The sequence below is a fragment of the Engystomops pustulosus genome, chromosome 1 (genome assembly GCF_040894005.1).
Source record: "Engystomops pustulosus chromosome 1, aEngPut4.maternal, whole genome shotgun sequence".
In the NCBI taxonomy this organism is placed as follows: Eukaryota; Metazoa; Chordata; class Amphibia; order Anura; family Leptodactylidae; genus Engystomops; species Engystomops pustulosus.
Window position 1 is genome coordinate 11,776,321 of NC_092411.1, and position 20,204 is coordinate 11,796,524.

At 44.0% G+C, this 20,204-nt stretch overlaps 2 protein-coding genes across 3 annotated transcripts in view; both read left to right on the top strand.

Annotated features, from left to right (window-relative positions):
* LOC140116763 (uncharacterized) overlaps positions 1-10,460 on the top strand; it is a 48,879-nt gene extending 38,419 nt beyond the window's left edge. The window contains exon 5 of the mRNA XM_072133234.1: positions 10,250-10,460. Within this exon, the coding sequence (XP_071989335.1) occupies positions 10,250-10,310 (61 nt within the window). The 3' untranslated portion in view covers positions 10,311-10,460. The remainder of the gene's footprint in view (positions 1-10,249) is intronic.
* An 88-nt stretch (positions 10,461-10,548) lies between these two features.
* On the top strand, positions 10,549-19,508 carry LIPG (lipase G, endothelial type). 2 transcript variants are annotated; one of them, XM_072133190.1, is made up of 11 exons: positions 10,549-10,582; positions 10,717-10,796; positions 13,876-14,069; positions 14,458-14,637; positions 14,791-14,902; positions 15,241-15,465; positions 15,938-16,180; positions 16,423-16,546; positions 16,632-16,844; positions 17,356-17,460; positions 18,255-19,508. In XM_072133190.1, the coding sequence occupies exons 4-11, from the start codon at positions 14,458-14,460 to the stop codon at positions 18,265-18,267; spliced, it is 1,215 nt and encodes a 404-aa protein (XP_071989291.1). In that variant the 5' UTR covers positions 10,549-10,582; positions 10,717-10,796; positions 13,876-14,069; the 3' UTR covers positions 18,268-19,508. The 2 variants fall into 2 exon arrangements, with proteins under 2 accessions (XP_071989291.1, XP_071989286.1); XM_072133185.1 differs by lacking the exons at positions 10,549-10,582; positions 10,717-10,796 and adding an exon at positions 12,114-12,368.
* The last annotated feature ends 696 nt before the right edge of the window (positions 19,509-20,204 follow it).

Below are 20,204 nucleotides of genomic sequence, written 5' to 3' on the forward strand. Positions count from 1 at the left end.
CACCCTCTATATTCCACCTTCTATATACCAGCCTCTATATACAACCCTCTATATTCCACCTTCTATATACCACCCTCTATATTCCACCTTCTATATACCAGCCTCTATATACAACCCTCTATATTCCATCCTCTATATACCCTCTCTATAAAAGGATCATAGGGAATGGGATAAATGCAGGATAAGGGTTTGGAGTCCATGAGTGAGTGCACCCTGACCCTCCTGCTGGGTGCTGTACATCTGGAGAAGGTGTCATATTAAATATCAGGGTTAAAATAAATGCCCAGTGTGTATAGCTATAGAGACTGCGCTTAGTATTGGAGGGACAGGTCTGACATACGGTGGCAGGAGGAGGACTGCTGAGCTCAGGGATATGCTGCCGTCAGCTGTGGGATTCTCCATGGTTATTAAAGCTGAGTTTACACACAAGGGTGTAACGTCTGCCTCGAGTCCTGCTACCGGATTCTCTGCCATGTGATGCACACAGAGAAATATCACTAATGATTTTTGAGGTTTGGACTGGAATTACAGGGTCATTTTTGTATGTGAAATAGAGACTGTAGGCTGGACAAATTTGTGGTCTAGATAGAGACCTGTACTCTCAGCAGCATAGTCATCTGTAGTCATCTATGCTGCTGTGAGCCCCTGGCTTCTACAGGTCTTGTGACCCCAGTGACCCCCTGTATCATAGATGACTATAATGCAGGAAGTCCAGGACTCCGCACAGTGTTGGTTACCACTTATACTGTCCCTATTTCCCATACTTAACAAGCTGTATGACAGCAACAACAAAAAGACGGATTACTTTCAGACTTCAGGTTCAGCTTAGCAATTACTGTGCAGGTAATTTTGATTCTAGGGTGAATTCACACACATTGGGGCTTATTAACTAAGGGCCCCGTGGCCTCATTTTTGACTGGTTTCCCGATTTTTCGGGGATCGCGCTGGGGATTGTGTCGCAAGCCATCGGATTTTGCTGCATTGGCGCCGGCTTTCATGTGACAGAAATGGGGTTAAATTAAATTTAAATTTGTGTCGCATCCATTGCACTTACATGCACCGGGAGGAAGAAGGTGAACTCTGGCGGACTTGATTGGGGAAGCAACGCATGCAGGAAATTGGGCACAGGATCTTAGTGAATCAGGCACAGTGCATTCCGGCGGACATTCCGGATCGGGGATCGTGCAGGACCGGGTAAGTAAATGTGCCCCATTGTGCAGGCGCCTGGACTCCCAGCAGCATAGACATCTATAGTCATCTGTGCTGCTGTGAGCATCCTCTAGGCTTTCAGAACCGTAGCCAGTGACTCCTTGCATCATAGATGATTATAATAATGATTATGGGTCCCCGTACAGTGTTGGATCCTGTATATACTGTCCCTATTTCCCATACTGAACCGATCTGTATGAAACCCACTTAAAAGAACAGATATTCTGCAAACATAAAGTTCATGTTCGCACTGACACTGTGCAGGTTATTGTGATTTTAGAGTAATTTCATACAGGGCAGATTTGTGTCCAAACTCAGCTGATGTGAATGGGTTATTACTGCAGCAAGCACATGGATTCCTGCAAGAAGAAAGGACAGTCACAGGAATTTCTACAACGCATCTGCTGCGTGTGAATTCCCCCCTAGAAGGGTGCAGTAGAATCTCCTAATCAGTAGTGGATTATAATATAGGTGGTTTGGTTTGGGTGGTTGAAGGACCATCAGCCATGAAATCCTTGTAACATCTGTTCCTACTCTTAACACACAAGAGCCATTTCATCACATTTGAAGGTCCTTACAGAGGTCCTGACACCACAGATTAAAAGCAGCTCCATTCCCCAAGAAGCTGATTCTAGTACCAGATGTAGGAAGTGATTCCAGACTTGTAGGGGCTATAATATTCATACAGCCCAGGGCCCATGGTGGTCTTAATCTACCCCTGCTCCTAATGTCCACATGTGCAATGACCCCAAACACACCTCCAGGCTGTGTAAGGGCTATATGACCAAGAAGGAGAGTGATGGGGGCTACACCTGATGACCCGGCCTCCACCGTCACCAGACCTGAGCCCAATCCAGATGGTTTGGGGTGAGCTGTACCACAAAGTGAAGGCAAAAAGGGCCAACAAGTGCTGAGCATCTCTGGGAACTCCTTCAAGACTGTTGGAAGACCATTTCAGGTGACTACCTCTTGAAGCTCATCAAGAGAAGCCAAGAGTGTGCAAAGCAGTGATCACAGCAAAAAGAGCCTAGAAAATAAGACAGATTTTCAGTTCTTTCACACTTTTTTGTTAACTATATAATTCCACATGTGATAATTTATAGTTTTGATGCCTTCAGTGTGAATCTACATTTTTTATAGTCATGAAAACTCTTTGAATTAGAAGGTGTGTACAAACTTTTGGTCTGTACTGTTTATCCTTTAACCTGTATATCCTCATATATTATCTATCCTGCATATCCTCATATATTATCTATCCTGTATAAATCCTCTCTCCTGTGAATAGGGGGTAAATGTATATAGTTGGACAAACCAAAGTAATGTATCCCTATAGAAGTTCCATTACAAGCTTGTTACAACATGTGCATAGAAAGTTCCTATATGTTTCGAACATTGCATTCTAATTATCATCAGATATGGTAATAAATAAGTGATGGAAACATATTGCTCACTTACTACAGTATCATGACACATTATATCCGGTCACCTGGGACATTACAAAACCATAGATAAGGATCAGATGATTGGATTGTCAATAATAGAAAACACACACATCTCAATTCTAATATTCACTCTAATCTCTCTGCTGAATCCATCTTGCTAGAGCAAGACGGACTGCAGCTTACAGAGGTGTCAGCTTACTTAGAGGTTTATAGAGATGAGGGGTGGAGTGGAGGTTGAGTGACACAGCACAGACAGAGGCTGCTTAAGATATTTTTGCTAATTTATTAAAGAAGAAAAACGAAATATCACATGGTTACAAGTATTTACACCCTTTGCTGTAACACTTATATTAAACTCACATGCTGTCCATTTCCTTCTGATCCTCCTGAGGGTGCTGTCACACGTCGCGTTTACCGCATGCGTTTAAAAACGCATTGCAATAGCTGGAGAGTGATTTGCCTAATTAAACAGCTGCTAACACCTGTGTTTACAAAACGCAACCGTTAACGCATTGTTAACGCATGCGTTAACATCGCGGTTAACGCATGCGGTTGTTAACGCATTGTTAACGCATGCGTTAACATCGCGGTTAACGCATGCGTTTTGTAAACACAAGTGTTAAGAGGTGTTTAATTAGGCAAATCACTCTCCAGCTATTCCAATGCGTTTTTTAACGCATGCGGTAAACGCGACGTGTGACCGCACCCTGAGATGCTCCTTAATTGGAGTCCAGCTGTGTTTATTTAAGCTGATTGGACTTGATTAGGAAAGGCGCACACCTGTCTATATAAGACCTCACAGCTCACAGTGCATGCCAGAGCACAAGAGAATCATGAGGTCTAAGGAACTGCGCAAGGAGATCAGAGACCGGATTGTGGAAAGGCACATATCTGGCCAAGGTTACAAAAGAATTTCTGCAGCACTCAAGGTTCCTTAGAGCACAGTGGTCTCTGTAATCCTTAAATGGAAGTAGTTTAGGACGACCAAAACTTTTCCTCAACCTGGCTGTCCAGCCATTTTAAGCAATTGTGGAAGAAGAGCCTTTGTGAGAGAAGTAAAGAAGAACCCCAAGATCCCTGTGGCTGAGCTCTAGAGATGCAGTAGGGAGATGGGAGTCACCTATCACTGCAGCCTCCAGCAGTCGGGGCTTTATGGCAGAGTCTGGAAGATTCTCCTCAGTGTAAGATATATGAAAGCCGCATACAGTGTGCAAAACACATGAAGGATCCCGGACTATGAGGAATAAGATTCTCTGTTCTGATGAGACCATTCTAAATGGTGGAGAAACACCAGGCGTACACTTTCCGTACCCACTGTATATAAGAGTATTATAGCAAAGAGAACCCCTTTCGATATCACTTTGAGAACCTTTATGGATGATTCTTAGTAGATGTGTTTTTCGGTCTCCTGCACTTGAGTTTGTACTTATCACAGGCCACAAACAATGCATCTGTGGTTTATTGTTTTTTTGAGGTTGTTGTGTCAGCAGCATGTGAGGTCCACTCACAACCCAATGACAGGAGCCGCAGACTCGTGTAGCAATAGGACCTGCTCTGAGGTGCTCATAGAAACCAGGGCCGTATGTATGAGCCCATAGAAATACATGGGGCACAAGCAACGTTCATGTACACGAGGCCTCATATAAGTGTCATATGTCTGGTTGTAACTATTATTTATGCAATATTCCTGGAGCCGGTTATGGGGACATTGTCATCATTTATAATTTATATTGCCTCAGTATCCAAAATGTCTTGTCCCTGAAAAGAAGTATCTATGGCTTCCGATTCCCAGCTTGTGGTTGTATTTTGTATCCCAGCACTGACTATGATGGAAGTATCAGGGTTGACAGAAAATATATCAACAATCAGTGGGTTTTTATGGACCCGGGTGACTCCCACTTGTTCTACATCACTGGGGTCCACTGATAACACTGATACACACCCCTTTAAGTATATCTACAGATCCCCTTAATTCTGGCTGTACCAGGTAAAGGCTGAGCCCCATAGTAAATGTGCGCTCGGGCCGCCTGCACCTGGACCTGATCACCAGTGTATGTGGCTATGGCGGCCTGTACATTGTGTGTCCCTCCTGGGACAGCGTAGCGGTTGCTATGGTTACTATAGTGGTAGTAGGCCTCAGGCTGATCCCCCATTACTTTCTAGTGTCACTATTGATGTCCTGTCCTCAGGACGCTGCAGCCACATACACTTTCATGGCCGTGACAGCGCCGACCGCTGCGGGGACCACACGACAACTGCTTTGTGTTCATACAAAATGGCCAATCCCTTTAAGATTGGGTGATGTATTCTAGTGTGCCTCTAGAAGGGGCAGTATTGGAGGGGTCATGGTTTCATTAGGTTCAATATATAATGTGAGGGTCCTACCAGACCCAGAACCAGAGAATGATAACAATACACTAACACTGTATATAGATTCATCAGATTGTATTCATTTCATCTACAAGGGATTGGATTGGCTGTAGTGTTGTTGGCTCCTCCCCCACACAATAATATGACATCACGCATATTAATTGACTGCATCAACCAATCAGGACCCAGCAATCTGCTGCTGCTTGTGATGTCATGGAATGTTCTGTTGGCTCCTCCCCCTACACTATGACATCACTCGGGTATATAAGTAGCTGCGGAATTTTCAAGCCTTTGAGGGTTTTTGTAGGCGTTTGAGGTAAGTCCGCTGTGTACTCATCTCCTTTTGTGTGTTGTTATAGAGGAGGGGGGGATAAAATGTTATTTTGCACCACAAATTGTATCTTTTTGTCACTTTTCTTAAGTGGATTTCTGGGATTTATTTTATTAAATATCGCTTTGGGTGGGCGAGGGTGGGGGGGTTGTTATACAAAAACATATAACATTCAGCCACTGTTTGTATATAGAGGGTTATGGACTGTAGGGTTCACCCATCCCTATAGTCACGCACCTGCTACAGCAGGAGTTTCAGGCTGTAGCAGGCGGGCAGCTATCGATGTGACATCATGGACGACCTCTGTACTAACAAACAGCGGCCAGTGGTGAAGGGAGAGCCATACAGCCCAAATATGCCCTTAAGTTCGTATCACTTTTTAGAAGAGTTGTGGTTCTTAGTGAATGTGTGATACTTGGTTTTACCTCCTACATATCACAGGTCACAAAAATTGGATCTGTGGTTCATTGTTTGTAATCTTTGTGTCATCAGTGTGTAAGGTCCATTCACACATTGGGTCATATAAACGAGCCCCGTGTATGTATGAGCCCATAGAAATACATGGGGGCACAAACAACGTTCATGAGGCCTTAGCGCAGAGAGTTTATCAGAATTGTTCGAGTTGCCGATGGCAACCAATCAGATCTCAGCTCTAATTTTAGGAACAGCTGTGGGAGAATGAAAGCTGAGCTCTGATTGGTTGCCATGCGCAACTGGAATAGTTCTTCTTCTGATAAATCTCCCCTAATTTGTCTTGTTGTAACTGTTGTCACAACCCATACTGGTTATGGGGCATTGACTTGGTGCTAAATTTTATTGAGGGAAGTGTACATGCGGCCTTAGCGCAGAGATTTATCAGAAGTTTAGCAGAATTGTTCGAGTTGCCGATGGCAACCAATCAGAGCTCAGCTTTAATTTTATGAACAGCTGTGGAAGGATGAAAGCTGAGCTCTGATTGGTTGCTATGTGCAACTGGAATAGTTTTACTTCTGATAAATCTCCACAAATATGTCTTGTTGTAACTATGGTCACCACTCATACTGGTTATGGGGGCATTGACATGGTGCTAAATTTTATTGAAGGAATTGGTTGCTCAATGGATGTGTCCACCTAGGTCTCCATAAAGCCTTGTCCCAGCCCTTAATGTATGTATGGCGTCTGGTTCCAGCATTGCGGTAGTCCTATGTCAAAGCCACTCATTCAGACGAGCATGTCCATTGTGTGTCCGCAAAAAATGCGGACGTGTATTATCCATGTACAATCCATATTACATCCTTATCCGGAAAAAATGGGTTTATAATCTATTCTCTGCCCTGCCCAGTTGGTCGCCTAGAAAAAATGGACTGCATATGGATGTCATTGACTATGGAGGTCTGTGGTCCACATGTGAGAAAGAAATAGTGCAGTGCGGTCTGCACATCTGTGAATAAAAGGGATATGTGAACAGTCCTATAGAAAACAATGGGTCAGTATGCCATCTGCAGAAAAACGGATAGCATGCTCATGCAGTGGAGTAACTAGGAGAAGCAGGGCCCCATAGTAAACTTCTGAACGGGGCCCATTTACCCTTAAAAAATAGACAAACAGTGTATTTATACCATATACAGCGTACACACATCACAAATGCACACTTACTGCATATTCATATGAAATATCACAGATGCCAGGGCCCCCTGACACTGTGGGCCCTATTGCAGCTGCTATGGCTGCTACCCCTGTACTTACGCCCCTGTGCTCATGTCAAAAACACCCTTGAAAAACAGCTGCAATGCTAGAACTGAGCAGGGTAAGTACACACCCCTTTAAGTCTATATACACATCTACCTTAATTCTGTGTAATATTTATAAAGCTGTTATTAGGGGAAATAACATATTGGGGCAAATTTACTTACCCGGTCCATTCGCGTTCCAGCGGCGGCTTCTCCGCTCTGGATTCGGGTCCGGCCGGGATTTAATAAGGTAGTTCTTCCGCCGTCCACCAGGTGGCGCTGCTGCGCTGAAAGTAAACTCATCGCGCCGGAATGCACCGAGCTGGACCAGGTGAAGGTAAGCGGTCCTTATGCAACACATTTTCGGTTTTTAAATGCGGCGGTTTTTCCGAATACGTCGGGTTTTCGTTCGGCCACGCCCCCCGATTTCCGTCGCGCGCATGCCAGCGCCGATGCGCCACAATCCGATCGCGTGCGCCAAAATCCCGGGGCAATTTAAGTACAAGCGGCGCAAAACGGAAATATTCGGGTAACACGTCGGGAAAACGCGAATCGGGCCCTTAATAAATGACCCCCATTGTGTATGTATTTTTATTCATTATGAGGGATATTGGGGGATATTGTACCTGCACAGAGCCCCCAGTATAAATTATGATATAAATATGGTCCCTCATAATGAATTGGAATATACATAGAGCCTTCATGATAATTAATATTACCCCACAATAATTTTATTATTTATATAGAGGGTCCTGTGCCCCCATAACACATTTCCCCCCCAATAATGTGTCCACATTGTCCCTAAAGTATTTGGTGTAAAATAAAATATCCTGATGACACTTCGCTGATGTTATTAGTACTGGAGATGCTCCTGTTCTGCATGATCACATAATATTACAGCATTGGGTCACATTGATAGGTAGCGGGGGCTCAGATCCGGACCCCTGATGGGAGTATCACTTGTACTACAGTAATGGCGGCGCATTCTGTACCAGGGAAAGGCTGAGCCCCTGGACCTGATCATCATTGTATGTGGCTATGGCGGCCTGTACCTTGTGTGTCCCTCCTGGGACCCCATAGCGGTAACTATGGCTATGATAGTGGTAGTAGTCCTCATGCTGAGAATGATAACACAACTGTGACATTGTATATAGATTAATTAGATTGTATTCATTTCATTAATTGGATTGGCTGCAGTGTTGTTGGCTCCTCCCTTCATTGTCTTCTATCATGTCTCCTCCTCTTCAGTAATGGCCACTTATTTACTTTTCATCTTTTATACAGTTGGTGCTGGTTGGAGTTTTTTTGTGTGATTTGTGCGGTAAGTCCATCTTTCCAATAAATATACAATGTGCGATAACTCTCATTATAAACAAGCTCTATGGGGCCTAGTAGATGGATGAGGCGGGTGGTGGTGTATCTAATATAGAGGCGGGTGATGTCACTGCTATGGGGTCCATGAAGAGAGGGGTCTCCTTATACAATGTCAAAGGTGTTTGCCTACAGCCACCACTAGGGGGAGCTCACTGTATACAGCTTCCATTACCAAACCCGTATACAGTAAGTGCCCTCTAGTAGAGATTATCATCTATGTTCATGAAACTTACTGTCATTATGTCTTTATCTATAGAATGGAGGACGACGAGGTGATGGAGGAGACGTTGGTGGAGGTTTTTAACAGCAGAGAGTTGGAGGAGTTGGAGGAGGAGTTGTGGAGGATGGCGGAGAGGAATAAGATCGGAGAGGTGGAGGAGACGGTGGTGGAGACGTTTAACAGCAGAGAGTTGGAGGAGCTGGAGGAGGAGTTGTGGAGGATGGCGGAGAGGACGATCGGAGAGGAGGTGGAGGAGACGGTGGTGGAGGTGTTTAACATCGGAGAGTTGGAGGAGTTGGAGGAGGAGTTGTGGAGGATGGCGGAGAGGAAGATCGGAGAGGAGGTGGAGGAGACGGTGGTGGAGGTGTTTAACATCAGGGAGTTGGAGGAGATGGAGGAGGAGGTGATGAAGATGGCGGAGAATGGAAACATCAAGAAAGAGAGTGCGGAGGTGAAGGCGAAGGATGAAGAGGATGAGAACGAGGAGAAGTGGGCGTAAGTAGATCACAGATCTATATCATGAGACAAGTCATTGGGGGGATTTATCATGACTGGGCGCATCATGCACCAATAACAATACTCCACTGCTGTAGGCACATGCTGTGTTGGATATAGTAAGAGGGTCCGGCCTTTAGTATATCCAGCGCACAACAGTGTTTGTGGATTAATTCTACTTAATTCTTAATGCTCTTGTCTGGGGTCTACATGGCATAGATCTGGCATAGAATGAAAATAATTCCTGAAGCCATGATGAATCCCCTCATTGATGTGATTGATGGACCTAGAATAGGAAAAATATTCGGCAAAAAATCACAGAATCCGGGCCGGGTACATAAGGGATGAGATTGGTTGTGTCTATGGAAATACCTGCTGTTATACATTGTATCGTGTCTATGATTTAATCCTGACCTGTGTATATATATATATATAAAATGTATCTTATCACATTCCCCAAACAGGTGGTGGTGGCGAGTGATGGGATCAGAGGCCCCAATACGGTAATTACATGACACTTCTATTCTGTATAGGACTACAAATACAGGGGCTTCATACTGGGGGTACATTTTTTTTGATAAATTCTTATTGGAGCTTTATGACGGTACATTGGGGTTTATGAGGCTGTTTTGGGGTTTGTGGCTCGGGGGCCACCAGTAACTAGTGATTGTTTTCTATTTTAGGATCAGAAGGACGAAGTATGTTCCAGCTTTTGTCCTGGATACCATGTAAGTCTATAACCCGGCGAGGACACAGCGACAGGGGGTCACAAACTTCATTACCTTTATCCCATTCAGTTAGAGAGGAGACTATGGGACTAGATTTATACTGATGTATTAATAGAGACTTCATTTATGTCCTTTGTCTTATAGCGAAGAGGAAGATGAACCTGAGGAGGAGGAGGAGGCCGAGCCCAGTGACCCGTCTACCCAGTAAGTATGGGCTATAGAGAGGACTAGATGTTGCTTTTTGAAGCTCACATGGGGGGGTGGGGGGTGGCACATACTTTCTGCGTCCACAGTACATGATCCAGGACAATCTTAATTTATAGAACTTATAGACTGATCACTATGATTTATCTTCTTCATTCTTCCTTTAGGCCAAGACGCAGGTGGTGGTCCTCGAAGTTTCTCAGAGGAGGCAGCAGGAAGAAGACGTGAGTAACAGCTGACTATCTCTCTACCTGTAGAGGACACTAGGGGGCGCTCACTGCATAGGGGTGTGTATCACTGCTCTTATACAGTATCTGCAATGAGCTCCCCCTAGTGGTGACAGATATTTTGTTTAAATGCACTTTAAGGGGACTGGGGATGATGGTGGTAGTTGTCCTGGGCTCTACATTCCCCCCTTATCTTCCTCCATGCACTGATGTGACTGATATTTATTCTCTCTCTTTCTGCAGCAGAAGCAGCAGAGGGCAGAGGTCTTCCAGGTAAGTACATGACTCTGTGACATCCTCTGTACCCCTCCCCTATCAGACCAAGTAGAGAGGATGGTTGGGGGTCTCCATATCAGGACTCACCAGTCACTAATGTCCCCACAATCCCCTGGTCTTGTCTCCCGCAGATTCTTCAGATTCTTCCTGTGCTTCTGCGGTGCCGACCCCAGAGACTAGAGGGACAGAGGACGTCCGGATCCTGATCCTGGTAATTTCTGACTCCCATAGTAACGGATGGAGTGAGAACTGATTGATATTGATTAGTGTGGGCCGGACCCCTGTTCTCAGGATCGGTGGGGGTCCATCAGTCATGGGGATAACAATAATAAGTAGTGAACCTACAAGCTTACCATTCAGTATAGTCACTAATATTTCTTATCTTATCAATATTTTCCTTCAGATTTTTTTCCTTATTCCTTTTTTTATTTTAAACAGGACAATAATTCCTACGATTAGTTACAGCGCTTGTCTGATGTTGTAAGGTTCCCTTTAAAGGAAATCTACCATCAGATTCCATCCTGATAAACCCGGGACATTACTCATAGATCCAGGCACCGGGACTGTGGTATCTTCTTATATTTGTTATCAGTGTTATCTTCCTTCTAATATCAACTTTTACAATTATGCTAATGCATCAGAAGTGCTCTTTTGTTACCAGAGCCCCTCTGTGCTGCAGCTTAACAGGCTGTTATACTGTCTATCCTTCCTCTGTCTGATGAAATCTCACATAATGTCAAATCTCCTGCACAATATAACAGCCTGTGAAGCTACAGCACAGAGGGGCTCTGGTAATACCCCCTAGATCCCTTATGACTAATTAACATAACTTTTAAAGTTAATTTTAGAAGGAAGGAGGTCGTGGATAACAAATATAAGAAGATATCACAGTCCCGGTGCCTGGATCTATGAGTAATGTCCCTGGGTTATCAGGATGGATTTTCTTGGTATATGAATGTGGCTGCAGAATTTATGTTTTGTTTCCTGCATAAACAGCAGAATGTGGCTGATATAACAGAAGCAGCACTCAGGGGGCACACAAGGATCCAGAGACAAATCTGTTGAGTTCAGTTCTGAGGGAATGGGATGTATGGAGGATTCATCAGCTCTGAGAGAATGGGCTGTATAGAGTTCAGCTCTGAGGGAATGGGCTGTAGGGAGAGTTCAGCTCTGAGTGAATGGGCTGTAGGGAGAGTTCAGCTCTGAGGGAATGGAGTGTATGGAGCGTTCAGCTCTGAGGGAATGAGCTGTATGCAGAGTTCAGCTCTGAGGGCACATGTGACATGTTATTGCCTCTCCCTCTGATGTCACAGCGCCCCCTGCTTGTGTCAGGTTACACTGGGAGGACACACACTTTCCAGTCAGCAGACAGGAGCCGCATTGTTTGCCTCTCGTGGAGGTGTGAACATCCCCATTCTTCCCCATTCATTCTTCATACACGCTCCCTCTCTGATTTTTGGGCGTGTGAGAGGTGTGACCAATCAGAGAGCAGCACCGGGCTCCTATGTAACAGGCACAGATCGGCCGATGGGTCATGTGACCCTCGCTGGAGTATTAACAGCCGGCAGCTCGTTACATTGTGTCAGTGCAGTCAGTGTTCTATGTGAGGAGGAGCTGCTGCTCAGCTGAAGCCCCTAATAACTCCTCATCTATAGGGATCAATCCCTCCACAGCCCCTGTACAGCAGTGATGCCGCTCTTCTATGGCTTCTTGTGGATGTGCCTGGGGTTGGCAGTGCCCCTTGTAGAAGCCTCTGTACTGGCTGAGGAGGGGATATTAAAAGGTGAGTGGTCTCTTCACTTAGGGGGGAGTCTGATCACCTGCAGGACTAAAGACCCCCCATAGTGAGAATGAATGGAGATTACACAGGACACGTGGCTATTGCCTCTCCCCTGTCTGCTGGGAGACTACAAGTGTCTCTGGACTGTATAACTCTAGTGCTCTCTGTGATCAGCCACATGTATCAGGGTAATGGGGATATAGATGACACATCGGGAGTCTGTTACTTTGTAACATTTTATAAATATTTAGATGTGTAAAGTCTATTGATTGTTGTGTAGATGTTATACATGATTATTATAGATCTGGGGATGTGAATAGTATATGGAATGTGTAGATATTTGGGTTTGTGGATGATGTATTTGATTGTTGCAGTAAATAAGGCAGTGTGGAAATGATCTATGATGTATTTTATATATGTGGATAGTACAAATGATAGTGTTTGTATTATGTGTTGGAATATATTCCACTCTGTGGGATATATACATTAACTATTATCCGCCTATCCAGTATGTGTATAAAGTTACAATGTATTCTGCTGCTGGTTTTATGTTGATTGTTTTGATAGAGAAAACTCGTTGCCTCATTCATCACTTTAATAAGTTTAGAAATTACTTCTGAAAATTCATAATATGATGATAATTTATCATCTTGATGAATCCCCCTCCACTACTAGACCTCATAGATCTCATGGTACCCCAAGTGCACAATGCTGCTGCTAATTGTATTACTGCTACCCAGGAGGGGGAAACAATGGGACTTGGGGATTGTTATTAATCCACATGGTGGTGGTCTCAGATGTCTGGGCCAATCTGGCGATGGATAAATCTCTGGAGAATTGTAGCTTCCGCTGTGTCGCTTTTGGACGCACGTTGCATTTTGCATAATAAGACATCTGTGCGACACAACGCAACAAAAGAGCGATTTGCAATGTGCACCTGTAAGATAGACGCTGCTGGATAATGATAGGGAGGGCATTAATGTTTCAATTCACTATTCAGAATTTGTGTAACCAGTTGGCTGCCATGTTCGATAGCAGCTGGTAGGCAAAGTGTTAAAAAAAAAAATTAAAAAAACCTTTAAAAATTTGTGGTTACACTAGAAATTCCTATAAGCATTTGATTCATCTGACATTTTAATGACTCCACTGCATAAGTCGCCTGGTTATTAAGACAAGTGGGTCACTTCATTCTCTCACGGGGTTTGCATCTGTAATTATTGGTTGTAATGTTTCTGTCTGGGTGTTAGTCATGTAATGTGTCTTTATATGCCTGCGGCTAAATCTATGGTTAGGGATCATCCAGAAAGGTGCAGTACCTCTTTTCCACCTATAGAGGCAGCAGCGGAGCTTGTAGATATCTTCTTATTACTTTACAATTAAACACTGGATACAAAGTTTTTTGACCAGTTATACAACAATAGCGTCAGCAGCTATTGTCCCCTTAAGAGCAAATGGGTTTCTAACATGTGTAATGCTACCAGCAGATTAACTCTTTGTTTGTTGCTTGCAGATGACACGATTGCTAATTTATTAAAAGAGGCTGATGAAGACTTGGCACCTAAGAAACCTCATATACAATTCAATGCCCACTTCTCTGCCAATCCTGATGAGGGTTGTTACCTGGACCCCCAGAATGATGACTGCCTGCAAAACTGTCACTACAACTCATCAGCAAAGACTTTCATCGTCATCCATGGGTGGACGGTATGTTCTGTAGATGCTGCTGTGTAGTATATAGCTGTAGAATGTGATGTGAGATACAACGTAACCAGATAATCTAAGAATTACTTGAGGTTTTCTACAATTAAACTTGTCTGAAAGACTATCTATCTATCCAAACTAGAGATTTATTTAAAATTTTTGAGTTCCACCGTAACTTATAAATGATAGAACCTCTATTAGGTGGCATTGTACATTGAATGTGAACCTACAGCTAAAGCCAAGAACTCAGCAAACCATGGGGTAAAGCCAGTAGTGCAGCTATGGGGATACATGGACACAGTTTGCCAGTTGTGTCACCAAGAGCAAAGTTCTCCTGAAGATACTTGGCACATGTTGTTGCATTGCTAAATCTTCACCTCTTTATCTTCAGATGTCTGGACTGTTTGAGAACTGGTTGCACAAGCTGGTGCAGGCTCTTCAGCAGAGGGAGAGTTATGCCAACATCATAGTCGTGGACTGGATGTCTCTCGCTCATCAACTCTACCCCGATGCCGTCAATCACACAAAGCTTGTTGGGATAGAAACTGCAGTACTAATAGACTGGTTACAGGTGAGAACGTGACCTTATGTGGATACACTCCTAGCACTTTTATCCAGTTATGGTCAAGGTTGGCTACTGCCTCCAAGACCTACTGGACACTTACTGTTAATAGGATTGCATTGAATGGATCAGATGGAATAATGTCTGTCTATTTACTTGCAGGAGAAAGGAAATATGTCCCTTAAAAACGTCCATCTTATTGGATACAGTCTCGGCGCACACGTTGCAGGCTTTGCCGGAAATTATGTTTCGGGAACACTTGGCCGCATTACAGGTATGTAAGACTGTATGGCCCAAGCTCTTGGCATCCAGCTCATACCAGATCTAGATTGTTCTCTCATTCCCTATAATCTTGATCGGAAGAGATTAGACCATAATACTTGGATTACCATTGCTAAGTATCTTGGGAAAGTAAATATCGCCAAATCTTAGTGGCCTGAACATACAAGGATATTGGAGGGTTTTTCCATCTGTCCTGAACCTATCAATGACTTTGTGTACAGGCACATCTACATGTATACTTGTCTGGTTTGGAATCTTGGTAAAATCAATTTTTTGGAATTATCAGTAAATATCAACTACTAGAACTCTTCTTCATAATTTATGTTTCAGGCTTGGATCCAGCAGGTCCAATGTTTGAAGATGTAGAAGCTCATAAACGCCTCTCTCCGGATGATGCGGAATTTGTAGATGTTCTTCATACATACACCAGGGAGGCGCTAGGAGTGAGCATTGGCATCAAAATGCCCATTGGCCACATCGACATCTATCCCAATGGTGGCGACTATCAGCCAGGATGTGGCTTGTCAGATGTCTTGGGAGCTCTAGCCTATGGAAGTAAGTTACATTTTGGTAAATTTACAGCTTCTATAAACAAGAATATAACTACTATAATACTGCCCCCTATGTACAGGAATATAACTACTATAATACTGCCCCCTATGTACAGGAATATAACTACTATAATACTGCCCCCTATGTACAGGAATATAACTACTATAATACTGCCCCTATGTACAAGAATATAACTACTATAATACTGCCCCCTATGTACAAGAATATAACTACTATAATACTGCCTCCTATGTACAAGAATATAACTACTATAATACTGCCCCCCATGTACAGGAATATAACTACTATAATACTGCTCCCTATGTACAAGAATATAACTACTATAATACTGCCCCCTATGTACAAGAATATAACTACTATAATACTGCCCCTTAGGTACAAAAATAGAACTGCTATAATACTGTAGTTGATGACTATTTGGCTTTTGTGACATTGTTTTTCTTTTACCCCTTAGATATTGGGGACGCTGTGAAGTGTGAACACGAGCGATCCGTGCATCTCTTTGTGGATTCTCTCATTAATAAGGACAAGGAGAGTTTCGCCTTCCAATGTACCGACTCCAATCGCTTCAAGAAAGGAATCTGCCTGAGTTGTCGCAAGAACCGATGTAACGCCATTGGTTATAATGCCAAAAAGAGCACTAGTAAAAGAAACAGCAAAATGTACCTGAAGACCCGGGCACACATGCCATACAAAGGTAAGTGCCTGTGATACAGGGGGGGGGTATGTACCTGTGATACATGGGTGGGGGGTATGTATCTGCAAGGGTAAATTGTATAGCACACTAGTGTCTCCCATATCCCAAATCGAAAATAGTTGCATAGTCATAAGACTTACAGGAGGGGAAGAGGGTGATTAACGACTATCCTGGAAAGTAAAACCACAATATTCTTAGTACAGGTTAACATTTTAACACCACTACATCACTTGCTCTTACAGTTTACCACTACCAACTCAAGATGCACATCTTCAACTACATCCATGAGCAGGAGACCACTGAACCTACCTTCTCAGTCATCCTGGCTGGGACCATGAATGACTCCATCCCTCTGTCCCTGACTGTGTGAGTATAGACTGGATCCATTGTGCCGCCATATCCGAGCTCCATCTTATGTCTGATCTGTAGCTAAAACCTCATCTGTTTTTAGACCCGAGCAGATCGGATACAATTTCACCAACACTTTCCTGGTGTACAATGAGGAAGACGTCGGTGATCTCATGTCCATCAAGCTGAAATGGGAAGGGACTAAACAGCCCTGGTACAATTTCTGGAGCTCCAGTTATTGGTTTGGGTCCAAGGGAGCTGATAAAGAGCTGCACATCCGTCGTATCCGGGTGAAGTCTGGAGAAACACAACATAAGTGAGTGTCCTGGTGATGTACGGGTCTGGGATGGGTAGAACAAGAGTTAAAGTGGCCTCTCATTTAAACACTGTTCCAGTCCAGGTACTGTCTGTGACCACAGGTTCGAGTTCTCCCGTACAGTAGTCTGGGTGTACTATATATTGCTGGACATCCGCTGCCCTCTATGGTATTTTACATGGTGGTTCCTTCTTTGCTAAAATTGGGTCTTGGGTCCACAGTAGAAGAATCTCTCCCAATCCTCTTCACTATAGAGGAGACTTTGATGGATATTGGGTGAAGCCTTGTTAATCTGGAAGATATTCCCTGTGATCCTCCTCCCACAGGCACTGGAACACTCCTTATTCCTCGCATCAGATTGGCCTTAAGTTCAGCCATATATAATCTACTTGGGAGGCCAAACTAGATGACCCAATTAGAGTAGACTTTGCTTCACACTTTCAATCTTGGACTGTAATGTGAATGTTTCTCTTTATTAACAATAAACACTTTCATATTTTTTTATTTCTAGATTCACTTTCTGTCTGAAGGATTTAAAAGAAAGTCGAATAACTCCTGGTGGTGAACTGGTATTCGAAAAATGTAGAGATGGCTGGGAAGTCAAGAGCCGGAAACGGTAAGACCCCATTGTAGCTTCCTTCAAGGGCCCCTCCAAGAAATGTGATTACACGATGCCCCAAGGCCCAGACTTTAAAGGGCACCTACCACCACAAATCTACCTATAAAGGTAGATTGGGTGGTAGGTGGATCATTGGGACGTGAGGATAGCCCTTTTAAGGGCTAATCCTCACGTCCCTGCACTTTTTTGAGAACTTTAATTTGATATTTATTCAAATGTACTTATGTGGCTACCGGGGCGTGGAGTAGCCGCTTATGAGATTACACGAGGCGGCTACTCCACGCCCCGGTAGCCACTTTACTCCTCCTACTCACCCATCTTCGGCGCGCAGCTCCGCGTAGCTGCGCGCCCTCGTCCGGCGAGCCTGCCGTCTGCGCATGCGCAGAAGAGCAGGCCCGCGCCTGCGCGGTCACAACTCCGAAACAGGCGCGGGCCTGCTCTTCTGCGCATGCGCAGACGGCAGGCTCGCCGGACGAGGGCGCGCAGCTACGCGGAGCTGCGCGCCGAAGATGGGTGAGTAGGAGGAGTAAAGTGGCTACCGGGGCGTGGAGTAGCCGCCTCGTGTAATCTCATAAGCGGCTACTCCACGCCCCGGTAGCCGCATAAGTACATTTGAATAAATATCAAATTAAAGTTCTCAAAAAAGTGCAGGGACGTGAGGATTAGCCCTTAAAAGGGCTATCCTCACGTCCCATTGACCCACCTACCACCCAATCTACCTTTATAGGTAGATTTGTGGTGGTAGGTTCCCTTTAAGCCAATCATTGACTGTTATTTGTTATTCCCATCAGGGTGAACTTGTAATGTCGTGGATCCATTACACGGGTTCTGCAGTCTTTAAACTTTACTGTGAGAAGACCCAAGCGGAGCTCTACATGGAGACGCCATCTATGAAGCACTGAAGCCTTTGCTGCTTATATTTAATACAAAAAGGACAAATGTCACGGCTCCTTTCATAGGTCGCTTTGTGACAGCCTTCTGCAGCCATTGACTTGGTGAGGGCCACTGTAGTCCTTTCATGGAGACTTTGAAGAAGTTTACATTCCCCTCCCCATCCAATACGTGAACTGTTACAAAGAAGGATTTTCATGGAAGGACAATTTGGACTGAGATTCTAACAATTTGCTGCTGTTACAACCATTTAACACCCCCCCCCCTCCTCTCCACCTCCACCTTAATTCCTCCTTACCCTCCCGTGCTGTATATTGTATATGTCAATGTAGAGATTAATATATTTATTTTTATACAGTGTGAGCTGTGGCGCGGACTCTATGAGCAGCATAGTCCTTTTTATTTATAATGGTTGTTGTTAACCTTTGTATATGAAGACCCAGTTGTCAGTATTTTCTATTGAGAGCCCAGTCACATGGTGAACCATCCGGTAGGTTTTTATGCCCCCCCCCCCCCCCCTCCTCAACGTATGTACATTTTGGGATTAGAAAAGCATGGCTTCTTTCCATTGTACTGGAAATGGATGGGCTGCCCCCAATCAATAGACAGGGTTGGTGAAGCTTTTGGGGAAAAAAGTCATCCATGCTTTTCTAAATCTTCAGTGTCCACTGCACTTACTGGAATGTGACAAGACGGACTTCAAGAAGCCATTTTTTTTTTTTCCTCCTTTGCATTTCCATTCTCTCCCACCACCGTCGGTGACCGATTGTGGGATCAATAAGTGTTGGCACCGGTCAGATATTTTGGTGCTTTGGCTTGACTTGTCTTCCACTCAGAATATGAGTTGAGTCTTTCACTTCCTCTTCTCTCCTCCTGTGTCGGAGTCTTGTACTACATGGTGGTCCATTCCCAAGGCTGGAGATGGGACAAGTGACATGTAATAGTCTCTGAGCTCCTCAGGTCTGGGGGGTCTGTGACGTCGGAGGGGATTCACCAGTGCAGTAAGGGGGTCCACATCCCATGATGCTGGTCTTTGATCAAGGTGGCAGATGCCTTGTCATGATGACATAAGCGGAGGGTCCCCTGATGTCCATCTTGTTCATCCATTGTAAATATCTGTATATACCCTGTACATAGACCCCGCTGCCTTAAAAGTTCTCTTACTTCAAATGCAGCCATTCCAACTAAGTTATTGTATAGTCCTCTATAAAGCGCCTCCACCAGATGCCTAATTTATGAAATATTTGTATATGATGAATTTTTTTCAAAATTTGCCATGAATGTGTATATGCAGTGTCCTATTTATTCTGAATGTGCATTTCTATTAACACAGCCCACTTTTTTATGACCTTATTTAAAAGAATAATAAATATAAATTTAGTTAGAACATTCTGTGTGTGTGACATTTTTCTTAACACTGTCTGCATTACTGCATTGTCAACGCTGATTGAAGGGAATATTTCCATGGTTTTAATGCATATAGACTTGAGATCAACCTGCCCACAATGCTTTTAATCAGAGCTTAATTCTAAAGCTGCAGAGCCCTAAAGAACACTCTTCTTTGATGTATATGTCAACAATGACAAGTTCTTTACATTGTAATGCAATATGCACTCAGAGGATATTCTTGCTAATGTATTTGGCACAAAGTTGTCTGTAGGTTCCCTCCAGCAGCAGATTAGCAGCAGGGTTAGATCTTGTCTAGTCTTATGTCTGCTATACACCCCAAAGTCCGGCAACAGAACCTTATCAAGTATCGGAATGGATCCACTTCAATTACAGTGTATTAATTGTCCTAAACCTTTTGTGTGATCCCCCTTTTATACGGTAGTCCTAGAGTACACAACATG